Source organism: Gasterosteus aculeatus, chromosome 7 (assembly GCF_964276395.1).
Source record: "Gasterosteus aculeatus chromosome 7, fGasAcu3.hap1.1, whole genome shotgun sequence".
NCBI classification, from domain to species: domain Eukaryota; kingdom Metazoa; phylum Chordata; class Actinopteri; order Perciformes; family Gasterosteidae; genus Gasterosteus; species Gasterosteus aculeatus.
Window position 1 is genome coordinate 20,779,535 of NC_135694.1, and position 16,432 is coordinate 20,795,966.

The 16,432-nt window shown below is 45.3% G+C and overlaps 1 protein-coding gene across 2 annotated transcripts; it reads left to right on the top strand.

Moving 5' to 3' along the window:
• The first annotated feature begins 717 nt into the window (after positions 1-717).
• brwd3 (bromodomain and WD repeat domain containing 3) lies at positions 718-15,822 on the top strand. Of its 2 annotated transcripts, none has more exons than XM_040180276.2 (40): positions 718-954; positions 1,129-1,187; positions 1,293-1,322; positions 1,505-1,564; positions 2,940-3,090; positions 3,328-3,426; positions 3,565-3,725; positions 4,104-4,325; positions 4,678-4,778; positions 4,880-4,950; positions 5,193-5,293; positions 5,397-5,437; positions 5,522-5,626; positions 5,705-5,855; positions 5,952-6,086; positions 6,169-6,297; positions 6,502-6,727; positions 6,851-6,991; positions 7,189-7,369; positions 7,490-7,583; positions 7,693-7,863; positions 7,960-8,033; positions 8,115-8,307; positions 8,406-8,516; positions 8,599-8,706; positions 9,125-9,249; positions 9,341-9,423; positions 9,782-9,893; positions 10,098-10,159; positions 10,854-11,009; positions 11,099-11,219; positions 11,330-11,455; positions 11,553-11,628; positions 11,714-11,764; positions 11,870-12,013; positions 12,113-12,265; positions 12,355-12,524; positions 12,670-12,758; positions 12,940-13,074; positions 13,159-15,822. In XM_040180276.2, exons 1-40 carry the CDS (start codon positions 921-923, stop codon positions 14,037-14,039), a joined length of 5,433 nt encoding a protein of 1,810 aa, XP_040036210.2. In that variant the 5' UTR covers positions 718-920; the 3' UTR covers positions 14,040-15,822. The 2 variants fall into 2 exon arrangements, with proteins under 2 accessions (XP_040036210.2, XP_040036211.2); XM_040180277.2 differs by having other exon boundaries at positions 13,162-15,822.
• Positions 15,823-16,432: the final 610 nt, after the last annotated feature.

A 16,432-nucleotide genomic window follows, 5' to 3' on the forward strand; every position in this document is an offset into this window, starting at 1 on the left:
CACAGAAAGATGATGTAGTGACAAACAGAACATGGTGAATGTGTCTACAACTACAAACGCGACTTAAATACTCTTTGCAGTTGTATTGCCATCCGCTGTTTGTCTTGCACTTCTTGTGTGTCACAATGTAAACAATATGTGAGAAGTCGAAAAGAAGATTATGCTTCATTCAAATTCATAGGACATTTACGTTCGGTTTTCTAAATAACTATGGTGACATCTTTTTTTTAGTCGTGAATCAGACATGCTCTCTGGGTTTTTTATTTCAGCATTTGATTGCCTCGGAAAAAAACAGTCACTCCTTAAGTTTGTATTTGATCTTTGTCTAGTGTGTTCAATACATTTCACATATAGAAACAACAGATACAACAACAACAACACAATAAGCATTGTTTGTGTTATAAATTAGTTTTGTCTAAAGTCTGAAACTCCTACTTTGACAATGAACAATCATGAATGGAGCTCTTCATGAGAATCATATGGCAATTTAAAATAATCTCAAAATTGACAATGGATGATTCCCCATGAATAAGAAAAGTTCCCACTCTTTGAATTTCAACTACAGGAAATGTTGCAGAGATGATTTGGTTCATGTTGGTAAGTTTGGGAAATTGTAATTAACCACTTGTGTTACCACATGTGTAAACAAATCCAAGAGACACAGAGACATATATCTTTCTGAAGTTGTAAGGGATTTGAGCATGTTAGCGTTTATTTATTTTAAATTAAAAACAATATGACATTGTTCCACTGGAGGGCGCTAACACAGAGCACCAGGTGGTCAGGGAACAACTTGAGAACGGAGGAGGCCATTCACTAGCCTGTTTTAGCTACACACAACTAGCTACTGTTAGCTAGCCGGCGGCTAACGAGCAAGCTAAAACCTCAGTTGGTCTTAATGTCTCCCGCTTCATCAAGTGATGGCAGGAGAACGGTGTTTACAGACCGAAGCTGGTGAGTGCTGAGAGCCCCTTTCACCCACAACGAGACATTTTGTATTGTCACAGTTTGCAGTTGTGAGCCTGCTAACGCGCTAAGTAACCGAGTGCAGCCCGGAGCTAGCTAAGGTTAGCTCGGCTCAATAGCAGCGCTAGTTAGTACCAAGCTAACACACTTGTTTCTTTTCAGAATTGTATTACCTCATTGCCAGATTTCTACAGTCGGGACCCTGTAAGAAAGCATCACAGGTAACAACATACAATAAGCAAGATATTGACAAACGGTTATACGCAAAACGTTGGATAAGTAGCTTGTGCTAGCAGCTAACGCTAACGGTGTCTGTCTGTTGTTAGATTCTGGTTGAAGAGCTGGAGGAGTATGAGGTAGGTTCAGCTGGATCCTTCTGTGTTTATTTACATCTGTTTCCGTGTGGTTGCACATGTCGCCGCTTTTTGGGCAAATTTTCCCTAATTTTGTCTGGTATCTGATAAAGAAGCGCGTTGTCGAGCCGCGAACATACGGGCTGGTTTTGTGGCGTCTCTAACCGCTTTTCTTTAAACTTTAGTTGGTCCCTCAACGATGGAGTTGGGACGGGAAGAAATACAAACGGACCTTCCAAGATTTGGTGAGTGGGAATTGTCATTATTAACATTTTAATCAAATGAAGCGTACAACGTTTATGTTAATTGACGATTATCTCTTCGTGATTTAAATATTTGTAATTAAATCAACCCACGAGAAGAGACGCGGCGGTAACCCGTTTATGTTTAATTTGAACATATTTTGACATTTATATTAGTGCAGGCCCGTCGGTAAATAACTAAATATAGGCTTTGGTATTGTGTGGGCTAGTAGGAGGAGAATAGAGACCAGGGTGGGTCGTGATAGGCTGAGCCAGATCCGGTGAGCTGCCACTCTTCCGTTGGAGCCAATGAAATCACGGTTTTATTTGCGAGCGAACCGGAACATTCGTCAGAGGCTCTTGTGATTCGCTGAGCGCTTTTCTTCCCCCTCCCCCTCTCCCCACCTTCCGTGTTTTTCAACGAGCTGCATTATAAAACCATATTACAATTGTGAGCAAGTATAAATAGGACGATACAATAAGTCACTTTAGTATTTATAGATTAACTTGATGGATGTGTATGTGTTACTACTATACTTACCTCTTAAGTCTTAACACTGTTTTATTTATTGTAGTTTGAATCAGGCCCTTTGAGAATGCTGTGTTCCATCCTTGAAAATCCTGAAATAATTCACAAGATAACAGGAGCAAAGGTCAAAGTGAAAACAGACAGTACAAAATCAATTATTATAAATAAGCAGTAACAAAAAAAGAAAGAATCGACAATAACTGAAAGAAAATTCTATGAATACAGACAGATATTATATATACAGACAGAATTGTTTTAACTGTTACGGCATAATGTCAGTGCAGCCTGACAGCAATGGGGAAGGAGGACCCCCTCCTTCACACACCAGGGGTGAAGCAGCCAGTGGCTGAAGGGAGTACAGAGCAGCCAGGGAGTCCTGAATGGGGTGGGAGGTGTGTTCCATCAGAGATGATAGTTTAGCCATCATCCTCCTCTCTCCCGCCACAAAACAACAAGAATATAGTTTAGATGCTAGCTGATACTTTGTGTTTAAACGCTAATTATAAATGTGATTTGTGTTTCTTTGTAGTTATGTTCATGGGAGTTTTGAAACTAGCTGAATAGATGATTTGTTCAGTCTGCCATATAGAACAAGCTCATTGGTGATATATTGGTTTAGATCTAAATGTCTGGGGGAAATCTTCAAATTGGTCAGTTTTAACTAATTGTGGTGCCTGTAAAAATCATGGCCTGTTGGAGTTCATTTGATGTCTTTAAACCTTTTTTTATGTAACCGAAGATGTTATTTTGTGTTTTGGTAATAAATGCTACTTGCATATTGTAGGTATTGTTTTATTACTTTGTAGTAGTGGTGTTATTATTATTAACCATAGTCTGTGACTCTCACAGGTGATTTTGAACCAGCACATTCCTGCCGACTATCTGCTGCGTGTGTGTCAGCGTATAGGCCCGCTGATAGAGAAGGAGATCCCACCTAGTGTTCCGGGAGTCCAAACCCTTCTGGGGCTCGGAAGACAGTCCCTGCTTCGTACTACCAAAAGTGAGCATTTCCCTCCTATCCACCATAGTCCTGTTTGCGGTTTTGTTTTGTTTGCAATAAATCTCTATTGCATGTCTTTATAAAATGGTAATATAATTTAAGAGGGGGATTTGGCTTTAAATAAGCTTAACAGGCTTTCTATTTCTTTGATATGTCATTATTTATTATTTAACTATCTAAATCAGTAATTATTCACTTTCCCTAATATTCTTTTTAACGCATTACCTGGTTACTTAGGTTGTAGCCACAAAGTATATAGTGGCTCAGCTGTTGCTGCACTCCACCGTGGACGTCCACCAGAACCTCCGGTCAGCCATGGAGATCTGCCAAGTGTTGGTGTGTAATACCCTTTATTTATTTTATTTCTTTTGTACATATTTCTACCAGCTAAGAGGTCCCAGGGCCCCCAGACTAATACAGGTGAATATAAGTCTGTTGTTCTTACTAATCATTGTTATCTGTCTTCTTATCAAGTGTCCATCTTGGGTGCTCGCCAGGCCACAGGTGCCGCTCGTTTCAACCAGGTGCTGCCGTCTTCCTCCTACCAACATATGAAGATACACAAACGTATCCTTGGCCACCTCTCTTCTGTCTACTGTGTAGCCTTTGACCGCACCGGCCGCAGGATATTTACTGTGAGTGAGGATTTTGGATTGAGATGATTATTGCTGTATATGTGAGTTTTCACTAGTTGTGTTTCCATCTGCTGAGTCACGCGTAAGCAAGTTATTGCCGGGGTTTAAGTGTACAAAAAGAAAATTCCAGATCATAAGAGAAAATCAATCAGAAAGCACATTTTTAGGACAAATCTCTTTTTAAAATTCCATTTGAGGGGGTTCTCCAGATTTGTAAGACAAGTGACAAGATTAGCCAACTATTGGATGTCTGTCGTCCCATGATGCTCTCTTTTCTCATCAATTTACCATTTAAAGCAAGACGGATAATAAATAAATATAAAGAATACATTGAAATGGTCTGATTCTGTATTTTCTTTTGTTACCTATGTGATTTAGGGTTCTGATGACTGCCTGGTGAAAATCTGGGCAACAGACGACGGGCGGCTCCTGGCAACACTCCGCGGCCACTCGGCCGAGATCTGTGACATGGCTGTCAACCACGAGAACACCCTCATTGCTTCAGCAAGCTGCGACAAAACCATCAGGGTGTGGTGCCTGCGTACCTGTGCACCGATGACCGTTCTGCAGGCCCACGGGGCCTCCATCACATCCATACAGGTGAGGCTGGAGCATCTTAAAGCAATAACGCAAACAAAGCTCGGAAAACACTTTAGACCCCAAATCCTCTTATTTATCTTAATGCCTAGATCAGTGGTCCCCAACTTTTCTTTTTACCAGATTCATGTTAGACAATATTTTGCAGACTAGTCTTGAAGGTGTGGCAGATAAACATGACAAAATAACCGACCGAGGGTAGTTGTTGCGGATCCGGTATATTTTTCAGACAAAAATCGGAAATGTTATTTATTCTTTCGTGCCTAGTTGGGGAACACTGTAATCTCTACTGTAAAGCAAGTAAAATCTTGGTAAAGCCTTCAACTAACCAACACAAACTCTCTGTCCCTGTTAGTTTTGTCCTGCTGTTAAAGGTACGACGCGGTACCTGGCCTCCACCGGTGCAGACGGCATGGTGTGTTTCTGGAAGTGGCACTCGCTCAGCATGAAATTCCAGTAAGTGTTGCTGCATCATTGGAAGCATTTTTTCGTAGCTCCAGCATTTGTCTGTTTCCATGGAAATAACTACAGCTGTTGTGCTTCTCCTCTGCTCTCAGCGATCAACCCGTCAAGTTTGTTGAGCGGTCACGTCCGGGAGTTCAGGTCTCCACTTCCTCCTTCAGCAGTGGTAAGTTTCCCTGTCTGCTATTAATCCTTTGCAGCAATTCTTATGTAACACAGACCGTGAGGAAGTAGTGTGTATTTTAAGGATTGTGTGTGTGTGCGGGGGTGGGAGGGTTGTTGTTGAATAATTCCCTGTTAGCAAAATCACAAATGTTTTGATTGTTTTAACATAGTAATAATACTTATTGATATAAAGAGATTGCTGTAGGCTATTCTTGTCACAGGGATTTTCCTCACTGTTATCAGGTGGTATGTTCATGGCCACCGGTGGCACTGATCACTTGATCAGAGTCTACTACCTTGGTGCTGACTCTCCTGTGAAGGTCTCTGAGATGGATGCGCACACGGTAAGAAACAAAATGCAGCAGCTGCATCATTCTCGTTTCTTTTTCTGTTTACCTTCATTGAAAGAAGCTCTGAAAAAAATACATACCTCTCTTTGTGTCTCAGGATAAGGTCATAGTCGTCCAATTTAGCAATAACAGTGACAGGTGAGTGTGCTTGCCGAGATCATCGACTTCAACCAGTAGTTCTGTACGGTGTTCAAGACCCTCACTGTTGATGTGTGTGCGTAGCTTAAGGTTCGTGAGTGGCAGTCGTGACGGCACGGCCAGGATCTGGCATTACCAGCAACAAGAGTGGAAGAGCGTCACTTTAGACATTGCTGCCAGGCTGCCCGGGTAAGAGAGTGAACAATTCTATCCTGGCGATTGATGGTGTCCATAGTGTTTCGTGCCTGACGGGATGCTTTTCTCCAGAACCGCTGTCACCAATGGGGATGATAAAACCAAGCTGGTGGTGACAATGGTGGCCTGGGACCGTGCAGATAGGACCATCATTACAGCCGTGTCCAACTACCTCCTCAAAGTGTGGAGCACAACCACCGGACAGCTGCTGCATGTTTTATCTGTGAGCGAGTGAAGCTGGTATTTCTTCTGCGCAAAAATGGACAAGACTGTTTTTTGTTTCTTACCAACCAATTGCGCAATTCTCCCTCTGTTGAAGGGTCACGATGATGAGGTGTTTGTGCTGGAGGCTCACCCATTTGACTCCCGCATCATGCTATCTGCCGGCCACGATGGCAACATTTACATGTGGGACCTGACCAAAGGAGCCAAGATCCGCAACTTCTTCAACATGGTGATTTATCTACAATGATCGCCATTAGTAGTTTTCTCTCTCTGCTCTCTCATTGAGTTCTTACTAACATTTTTGCTTCCAGATCGAAGGGCAAGGCCACGGCGCAATTTTTGACTGCAAGTTCTCCGCTGATGGGCAACATTTCTCCTGCACCGACTCGCACGGCCACCTGCTCATCTTTGGCTTTGGCTGCAGCAGACCATACGAGAAGGTAATGACTTCTAACCGTCAACAAACTAGGTACAGGTAAGGTACAGCAGGAGTAGAGTTAAACCTCAAGCCGGGTGTCAAGAAGGTTTTGAAATGACGACCTCTTTCCTAACGTCCTGTGTGTCCAGGTCTTCCGAGGAAGGGAGAGCCAAAGATAATATTTTTCTCCTTGTTATTAAACCAACGTACTCTTTATTCCCTCCAGATTCCCGACCAGATGTTCTTCCACACGGACTACCGGCCTCTCATTCGTGACTCTAATAACTACGTGCTGGACGAGCAGACGCAGCAAGCCCCCCACCTCATGCCTCCACCCTTCCTGGTGGATGTCGATGGAAACCCTCATCCTCCCCACTACCAGCGCCTGGTGCCAGGAAGAGAGAAGTGCAAGGAGGATCAGCTAGTACCCCAGCTAGGATACATGGCTAACAGTAAAACCTGCTTGTTTGTTACCACTCAGAATGCCTGTACAGTATAGTTATTGTATAGTATGTAAGTAAAACTGACCGTTTCACACAATAAGTGTTTTCTTTTGTTTTTTTGCTGCTGCTTAGGTGATGGCGAGTTGGTTGAGCAGGTACTTGGCCAGCAAACGGCAGAAAACAGAGAGAGCCTGTTGGACGACCTCATCAGACAGTTGCAGAATGAGCAGGACGAGCGTCAGAACGGGGAGGAGCCGGCTCCAGATGCAGAGGGTATTTTTAACTTTACATGGTGCAAAGGGAAGTTGTTTACAGGGATGTTCGGTAACGTGTTGTATTCTTTGTTAGTAAATGATGCCATTTAGTAGTCTGAAATGTGTTAAAACTGAGCATGAGCAATGTGTGGATACTATATTTTTAGTGTGAGTTGACTGCATATATTTCTGGACCAATCTCTTGTTGTTATTTAGCGGGCGATGAAGCAGAGGGGGAGGCCTCATCTCCGGCTGCTGAAATACAGAGAAGTGTGCAGGTGGGCGGGCTGTGGCAGATGCAGCATAATGCCCTGCGTAGTCAAGTGGCCACTGAGAGGGACCTGCTGGCCTGGAGCCACAGAGTGATGGTCAATGAAGTCCCACACGGCATATCCAGGTGAGGCAGACAGAATTACATACAAGGACATTGCAGAAAGTCATATTTTTATTTATATATATATATATTAGTGTTCTTGTCTTCATTTTGCAATGGAAATTATTATTTTTTATTTATTAGAGTTGTGGAGGAGTGCAGACGAGCTAAAGGCGAAATGGAATGTTCTCTATACAATGCGGAGAGGAGGAAGAAACCAGTCGCCTGCACACCCTCAGTATGCAAAGCTTATTTTCATAGTTGTTTTCACAAGGGAAAAAAATACTACATATGCCAATCGGTTCCCGCTCCTCTCATTTTCCCACCTCCCTACGCACACTTCGTAGAGCGATCTGCTTCTTTCGCGCCTGCGGTCCCGGCGCCCGACCAAGAAAAAGGAGCAGCGTCACGCCTACCAGACCCGCTCAGCTCAAGTCCGGCCTGCACGGACGAGGAGGCGAAATTCCAGCAACAGACGTAACTCTGACAGCCAGTTGGAATCTGACAGTGATGGACATGTACGCTCCGCCTTTCTACTCTACATTTCCATACATGACACCTTTCAACTACCATCCATAACAGTGACGGTGGTTTCTCTCTCTTTTTGTTGACAGGCAGCAGCCCAGGCGGAGCAAAGCGCGGCCTCCTCTGATGGGGAAGCTCTGTGGCAGAGTGAGAGCAGCTCCGGGTAAAGCTCTTTTGCCGTAGCAACGTTGTCGACTTGTTGTTACATTCACCCAACTAACATCACCCCTCTTTTGGTTCCCAGCGGCTCCTCCAGTGAATATTCTGATTGGACAGCCGACGCTGGGATCAACCTCCAGCCACCAAAGAGACTGACGAGGAGGCCTGTGCAGCCCAAAGGTTACAGCAGCTCCGAGGAGGAAGAAGCCGATGGCAAGGAAAAGGAGGCCAAGAAGAGGGACAGTGAGAAGAGGAAGAAGCCTAAGGAGACCAAGCAGGTATGTCAGAGGCTCCTTTACCCACAGTGAATGTCTTCACCACACGACTGGGGAGAAATTGTTGACTTCAACATTTTCTCCTAATTGCACATACCTAGAAAGCGCCAGCATCTCTGGCTGGACTCGACGCGGAAGAGTGGCTTCCACCTGCATGGATAATGGAGACCGTCCCACACCGCTCTCCCTTTGTTCCACAAATGGGAGATGAGGTAAGAAGTGTAACTCTCATATCCAAAAAAGAAAAATACATGCAATTACCTGCGTTTTGATCATGATTCACCTGTCCTCCAGCTCATCTACTTCAAACAGGGCCATCAGGCCTACGTCCGAGCTGTGCGCAGGGCCAAAGCTTACAGCATCAACCCTCAGAAACAGCCGTGGAACAGACTCGACCTCAGGGTGAGGCACATGCTATTATTTTACACTGTAGTGATGTGTGGAGGCCCTCAAGGGCTCCATTGGAGGCCATTTAGGACAGTTTGTTAACTGCAGCATCAACCTTTTGGTTTATTGCCATGAAATGTTGTGCAGACATTCATGTGTACCTCAGGAGGAATCTGTAGTTTCAGTACGTCCAGTAAGGCTGAGCGGTGTGGCCAAACATTCATATCACGGTATTTTGGAACCGCTTGTTAGCGTGTTAGGCTGTTAGTGTTGCCACCAGAGGCAATACCAGCAGCTCGACCAACTTCTGATCTAAATTACGTCGGACACAAGTTGTGTTGGTGCATTCATGGGTCATATTTATAGAATGTTCGAAAAAGAACATTTTGCTGGGGTTGTTACCGTTGATGTATTTTTTTGCTGCTCCCTTCAGGACCAGGAATCTGTGAAGGTGGTTGGAATTAAATACGAAGTGGGACCTCCCACCTTGTGCTGCCTAAAACTGGCTTTCTTGGACCCCGTCTCGGGGAAGATGACCAACGAGTCTTTCTCATTAAAGTAAGCCTTTTACAAGCCGCATAAACAGATCATGCTGATAATTGTTAAAGTGGGTGCATTTCATTTCTTTTTTCATTCCCACATTTTAAAGGTACCATGACATGCCTGACGTGATAGATTTTCTGGTACTGCAGCAGTTTTACAACGAGGCTAAAGAGCACAACTGGCAGCCAGGTGAGTATTTTGATTTCACACATCAGACGTCACAGAAAGTTAATGGCGGGAAATCAATTCAGTAGCTCTTCCTTTTTAGTGTTGAACTAAAGAGGCGTACACTGAGGCGTCCTTAGGACCCAAACTCACATTTATCAGTTGAATGGGTGGAGGAACAAAACAGTTGTATAGTGGCAAAAGCTGGATTCTTCAAACACAATTTGGGGTCTGATGTACAAATACCAGCCAGAGACAACGCTCTTTCAGTACACATGGTTTAAAAATGGATCTACATAATACATCATTTCTATTTTTTTTGCCGATTCAGTGTGGTGTCCGTGTCTTTTGTTTGAGCCCGTCTTCACTTTGCTCTCTTCAGGTATGAGGTTCCGCAGCATCATTGATGACGCCTGGTGGTTCGGCTCCGTGGAGGACCAAGAGCCGCTGCAGCCAGAGTATCCAGACAGCCTGTTTCAATGCTACGCAGTGAAGTGAGTGTGTATTGTGCTGTTATATTGTTTGTGCTGGTAGGGTATTCTACTCCAACGCAGTGTGTCAGCCGTGCGCTCAGTTAATGTTCCTCTTTGCTGACACAATGTCACGTTTCATTACAGTTTAATCAAATAAACAATGGTAATCTTGCATACAGTGGGATTTATGTTTAACTGTTTTTTTAATTTGATTTTTCTCATCAGGTGGGATAATGGAGAGCAGGAGAAATTGAGTCCCTGGGACATGGAGCCAATTCCTGAGGAAGGTCAGTGGTATTAATAATACAAAAAGCTCTCCAGTGTCAACGCTCCCCAGGTTTTACACCATGAAAACTGAAAATGAATAGACATAAATATATATATATATATATGTCATAAGTCCCAAAAGAAACCTTATTCGATGAGTTCTTTTAATTACCGTATTTTCCGCACTATACAGCACACCGGCTATAAGGCACGCCTTCAATGAATGACCTACTTTAGAACATTTTTCATATATAGGGCGCACCGGATTATAAGGCGCATAAGATCCTGCAGTCAAGCGTTTGACGTGGGGGCGGGTGGATGGGGTGGATGTGGGGAGGTGGAGACGGTGCTTTCAGGGTCCGATCGATGCTGCAAGGTGCGTCTGCTCCCGCCGCCCCCCTCGCCATCCATGCCTTAAATCTTCGGCTGCTCTCCAGCCACGCCGCCTGCCAAGAGCCCCTTTTAGAATAACTTATTTTCCCCGTTAAGATGGTTCTGCTACTGTAAAGAATAGGGCACCGTCTCTCGCTCTTTAATCTCATTAAGTGCTCGGCAAGAACGACAAAAAAAAGTAATCCATTTTTGAAGTAAAATTATTTTGGTGAACCAGAGCTTTAGAAGAACTCTAAAGAAATGTAAGTGTTTTATTGAATTGTGTGGCTGATAAATATTTGCAATGCATAGTATTTCTGAGCGTTTTTGTGGCTCCACCAGCTGCGTTGCCGGAGCAGGTTGGTGACGGTGTGGAGGTGGCCGAGGACGAGCTACAGGCTCTGCTTTATAAGCCTCAGGAGGGAGAGTGGGGTGCTCACACACGGGATGAAGACTGTGAGCGAGTGATCCACGGCATCGATCAGCTCCTTACACTGGGTAGGCCACCAAATGGTCGACGGCTGTTAGTTTCTTGTCTGGTCTCGTACGCGTCGGCCACGTTTGATCTCGTTCACGTTTGTGCGCAGATGTGGCCAAGGCATTCTCATCACCAGTGAATCTGCAGGACTACCCGCTGTACTGCACTGCGGTGTCTTACGCCACCGACCTCAGCACTGTCCGCAAGCGACTGGAGAACCGCTTTTACAGGTGAGGTCGGCCACATGAACACACACGTTCCATCCTTCCATAAATCCAAAGTCCGGATGCCAATGTGCATGCATTTTAGGCTGAAGTGCATATTCTCTCTTCTGCTGCAGGCGTATCTCTGCATTAATGTGGGAAGTGCGCTACATTGAACACAATGCCCGCACTTTCAACGAACCCCAGAGCCCCATTGTAGCATCGGCTAAGGTGGTGACTGATGTTCTCCTACACTACATCAGGTAAGACGAACCGTTCATCCACCTCCAGGATTCTGGGGTAACAATATTTAATACTCCTCCGCACGTGTCTGATGCCTTAGCTCTCTATCTCCTTTAGCGACCAGAGCTGCACAGACATCTTGGATCTGCATCGTAAACTGAGGTCTGAGATTAGCAGTGGAGGAGAAGCTGAGGTGAGGATTCCATTATTATTATTTTTCATTAGGTTACTGTACGTGCTGTAAATAGTTGTTTGAATTTGTATGTGTTCCTCTGTAGGTTGAGTTGGATGTGGACTCTGACACTCCGGGGACATCTTCAGGACATTGGGTAAGAGGGACCTGAGTCCAGTGTCTCACAACAATCCATCATGGAACACCGCAGACATCAGTCCCCTGCAGTAGCTCCAGTCTCATTTCATCTTCTGTCTGCCAGGGAGCTGACCCAAACTCCAAGAAGCGCGGTGGGGTTTTGGATGTGAATCTCTGGGGAGGTCAATGCAAAGAGCTGCTGCGTCGAATGATCGTCTCGCCAGATTCCGAGCCGTTCAGACAGGCAGTTGACCTCTTTGAGTACCCGGTAAAGCGGCTTCTTAATAACGTCAACAATGTGGACATCAGCGTCAGTCAAATTAAAATCGCCCTTATTAATGTTCGTCCGCCACCTTGTTTTGTACAGGACTATAGAAACATCATTGACACTCCCATGGATCTGGCTACAGTGTCAGAGACGCTGGGAGCAGGCAATTATGAAAGCCCCATGGAGTTTGCCAAAGACGTGCGCCTCATTTTCAGCAACTCCAAAGCATACACGCCGAACAAGAAATCCCAGGTGAAGCAGCATCACTGCGATTGAAAAAGCAACTACACCCGTGTGGCAATCCGGTAGATTCCCTCTGACCTCCTTGTTTTAACGTCTAGATCTACACGATGACCCTCAGCTTGTCGGCCTTCTTTGAAAAAAACATCATCTCCATCATCTCTGACCACAAGTCAGTCATTCAGAACGAACGGCGGGCTCTTCAGAGACTCAGTTACCGAAACCGAATGCACAACGGTGGCAACTCCCCGCCTGCCAGTACATCCCCCAGGTGCTGCGCTTCATTCACTAACCGGTCACTCAACACTCCTTATTAGAAAACCGTCACTTTATTACATATAAGCTGATGGATGTGACACCCTGCTGTCATTTAATGAAGTTAAGTATATTGCTTCCCTCTGTTTTCATACGTTCAGCCCAAAAGGGAAGCACAAGCCGGGGAAGGTGTTGAAGCCAAAAAAATCCCAGACCTCAACGAAGAATCGTTCCCAGAGAACACAGAAAGGTGAGACTGCGCTTTCGTGGCTTCATGGTTATTTTAGGTGCCAATGTTGTGCAGAATCTTGATGATACTTCCAATTTAGCATATTGTAGCGAGCTTTGTATAATTCTGTTAAAACCGAAGATCAGGCGTAACTCATTGTTTGAGGAATGGATCGGTAATTATCTGTCTTTTGTTTCCGTAGCTCATCCAAGCAGCAGTGTAGCAGAGGAGGAAGACCTCCAGCCTTCTTCCCCAAGTTCAGGGACAAGCGGCGAGAGTGGAAGCCGAGGGCCGCATCACGGGACACGCAGCCAAGTAACTCCAGTGAAGAAGTCCGGTACGACCAATGATACATTCTGACATTTAAATGCCGTCACGTTTTACAGCTCAGTTGCCGAAATGAACCATTGTCCTGTCACAGCAGGGACCAAGCGAAACATGCATCGAACGGCTCCAGTGAACAACGGCTCCAGACAGCGACTCGTGCCACCAGAGGCGCCGCAGTCTGACGACGAGGAGGATGACGAGGAGGCGGGATCCGGATCCAACAGCTCCTCCTCCTCCTCTTCCTCCACCTCATCGTCCTCCTCCTCCTCCTCGTCCTCGTCGGACAGCGACAACAGCTCTGATTCTGAGATGGAGAAGTACGTGGAAGGGGGAGATCACGACTACAGCAAAGCCCCCTGCCTGTCGGTACATCACTCGGCTAAAAGTAAGGTGGCAGCCTCGGTGAAGAGGAGACACAAAGAAGAAGACGATGAGACTCAGAGACCTAAAAGAGCACGAATGCAGCCGCTGGTAGAGGAGGACCAGGAGGAGGAGGAGGAGGAGGAGGAAGAGGAGGAGGAGGAGGAAGAGGTCGAGGAAGGTGAAGATGAAGATGAGGATGAAGAGGATCAGCAGCAGCAACAACAACCGGTAGTTGAAGGACATGACGAGGATGAGGGAGAGGTGGAAAAGGAGGACGGGGATGAAGACGAAGAGCCGGAGGAGGAGGAGGAGCCAGAGGAGGAAGAACCCGAAGAGGAGGAGCCCGAGGAAGAGGACGACGTCGACGGGATGCAGACGGAAGCTGCAGCGGCATCAGCAGCCGCCGGCAGCCTGAGAGGAAGCCAGTGCAAGTCTCGGCGGGTCAGCACGCGCAACCAGGGCCGCAGGACAGTTCTGTACAGGGACGAGTCGGAGGACGATGGCCATGGGTCGAAGGAGGACCCCCTCAACCTGGGCATGTCCCGCTCAGGACGGGTACGCCGCATGACCGAGAAAGCCCGTGTCAGCCACCTCATGGGCTGGGGTCACTGACACCACGGCCCTCTTTTTTAAAAACCTCAATTTAAAAACAAACCGTTTAACATGCGTAACACTTCAGGGATTTTTTTCTTTCTTTTTGTACAAGTGTATATAAAATATATATATGTTTTTTTTTTTTTATCTGACACTGCTTATGACTAGAACTGATGGTGCTCACAATGTGTTGCCGAGGGGTTTCCCCTCCTCGGTCGATGGAGCCGCTGTTCAACGCGGATAATCTCCCACTGGAGTAACTCACCTCGGCCTTACTGCTCGCTGGAGGAGCCTTGGAGAAGCGGCGCCGCTCCTCCTCCCTCCTCCTGTGAGTGTCAAGTCTAGTGCTAAACACTATAACCCCTCCGCCTCCTCTTCTGGTCTCTCCCGAGACTTTTCATATCCCCCCCTCCCCTCCCCGGTCACCAAAGAAAGATACGGAGATGCCAAAAAACGGTGCTCGTGTTTTAGTTCTTTGTTTTTTTTTAATTAATTTAACGAAACTCTTCATGCTCGCGGCCACTAGTTGAGTCACAACATCCACGAGACACGTGCAGTGCCGGTTAAGGTCACTGATGTCCACTTCTTTGGTACTTTCCTCACAACCACAAGCCTTATTAGTTTGTTGCAGAGCTAAATCCCTCAGATTTAGTCAATATGTGCGGCTCCGGTGCAGTTTGGGCACAAGCAACTTGCAATAGTAGGGATCCAAGTGACTGCAGTGAGTACAACAGTCAGTAGCCTGATAGCCCTACAGCCCGTGTCCCACGTCGTGATGTCCATGGCCTAGGGAACATTGGATGTCTCTCCCCCGCTTCCCTCTCTGTGGTGTTGACTGTTTTTAGGCTCCTTAATTCAGTTGTTTTGGTGGGGGGATTTTCCTCCTTTTTTTCTTAAGAGTAGAAGTGATTTTCTCAGAAAGAGGAAATATTTGCACATTTATCTTCTCCACGTGGCAGCTGAGTAATAAAGATAGTCGAGAAAATTTTTTTTTTTTTTCGGGTCTAGGAATGTTTAAACTGTGCCAGCAGACATTCAGTTTTTTATTTTATTTTGAGTAAGTAAGACAGAAATATATCTAAATCTATACCAATGTCTGTATGATGACACTGAAGGGATCTGATTGGAAATCTTATGCATGGTTTCTTTTTATCTCATGGACTGATGGCTGTTTCTATCAAAATCACGTTGTTTCGTTTAATAAGGAGTCATTCCTCATTGTTGAGTGTTTCTTGTGGAATTGCATCAAATTGGATCCTTTGTTGTCGCAGCAACGGGGTTTACTTCGAAGCTCGAAGGTGGTCGCTTCAAATGAGCCGGCGTCCGGTCGGGAGAAGCCGGGAAAGTGGACTCTCAAATAGTCAACACTGGGTGCTCTAATCCGAACACACCTCGTCATCACTCTGCAAGGTCGCCGACATCAGAGAAAGCTCTAGGAGGTTCTGCTTATTCTTTTCTTTTTTTAAAGTGTGTGTGTGTGTGTGTGGGTGGGTGCTGAAGCATCTGGTGCTCGGAGATATAAAATAATCAAATCAGCATCTGGGGTGCTGTGAGCATCAACATTAACTGAAGTCTTGAAATGGTTCTGGTTGAGTGTGAGAAGACTACGATTCATATTTTGGAATCTTATTTTCATATAGTAGATGGCTTTTAGTCTCGCCTCGATGCGTCAGATTAGTTGATGACTGATACGATAACATTCCACTCTAGGTGGATTGAGATTACGTGACTGTCTTTTATACGCAATAATTTGGTTGTATATGTTTTCTTTTTTAATAAAAAACAAAAAAAGATCTTAAAATGAATTCTTGTTTTTTTTTTTCCTTCCGTGTAGCTAATTGAGGTCTCTTTCCTAATTCCTGAAGCTTCAACAACTGTTCACCAGCACTTCAACTGAGCCATCTGCAGCTTCTTTATAGTCTTCTTATAGTCACAAGCATTCACCGAAGTTCTCAGAACAATACAGCATTCTGCCACTCGGACAGACCGTCGTAGACTTCTGCATTACTGCTTTGGAGAGCTGGGGTGAGTCACGCTAGGAACTATCAGGGTTGAGGTGTGACACAGCTTGCTCTGCCACACCTACTAACCGCAGAGGTGCTGGAGGGTCATGGGACTTAAAATGAATCAATGCATGAAATGTGTGTGTGTGTGTGTGTGTGTATAAATGAAGTGAGTGGAATTTTCTGTCGGCCTAACAACAAGCTGAAGCTTTCTCTATTTTTGAGAAAGCTGATGTTCCTTGTATATAACAGGATATTAAATGACATTACATGTCATCTAGCTGACGCTTTCATCCAAAGCGACATACAATAAGTGCATTTGAAGATCTTTATAGTATGTTAGTGTTGAGGAGGATCAGCACGTTAGTGGGAGATGTGGAATTGTAGGGGAAAAAAACTGCTTCTACG

Excerpts from the sequence above, each read along its gene's own strand:
- brwd3 (XM_040180276.2), top strand. The coding sequence starts at position 921 with ATGGCAGGAGAACGGTGTTTACAGACCGAAGCTG. Across the intron at positions 1,323-1,504 it reads AAGAGCTGGAGGAGTATGAG|TTGGTCCCTCAACGATGGAG; the intron begins GTAGGTTCAGCT and ends TTTAAACTTTAG. Across the intron at positions 5,294-5,396 it reads CTGAGATGGATGCGCACACG|GATAAGGTCATAGTCGTCCA; the intron begins GTAAGAAACAAA and ends TTTGTGTCTCAG.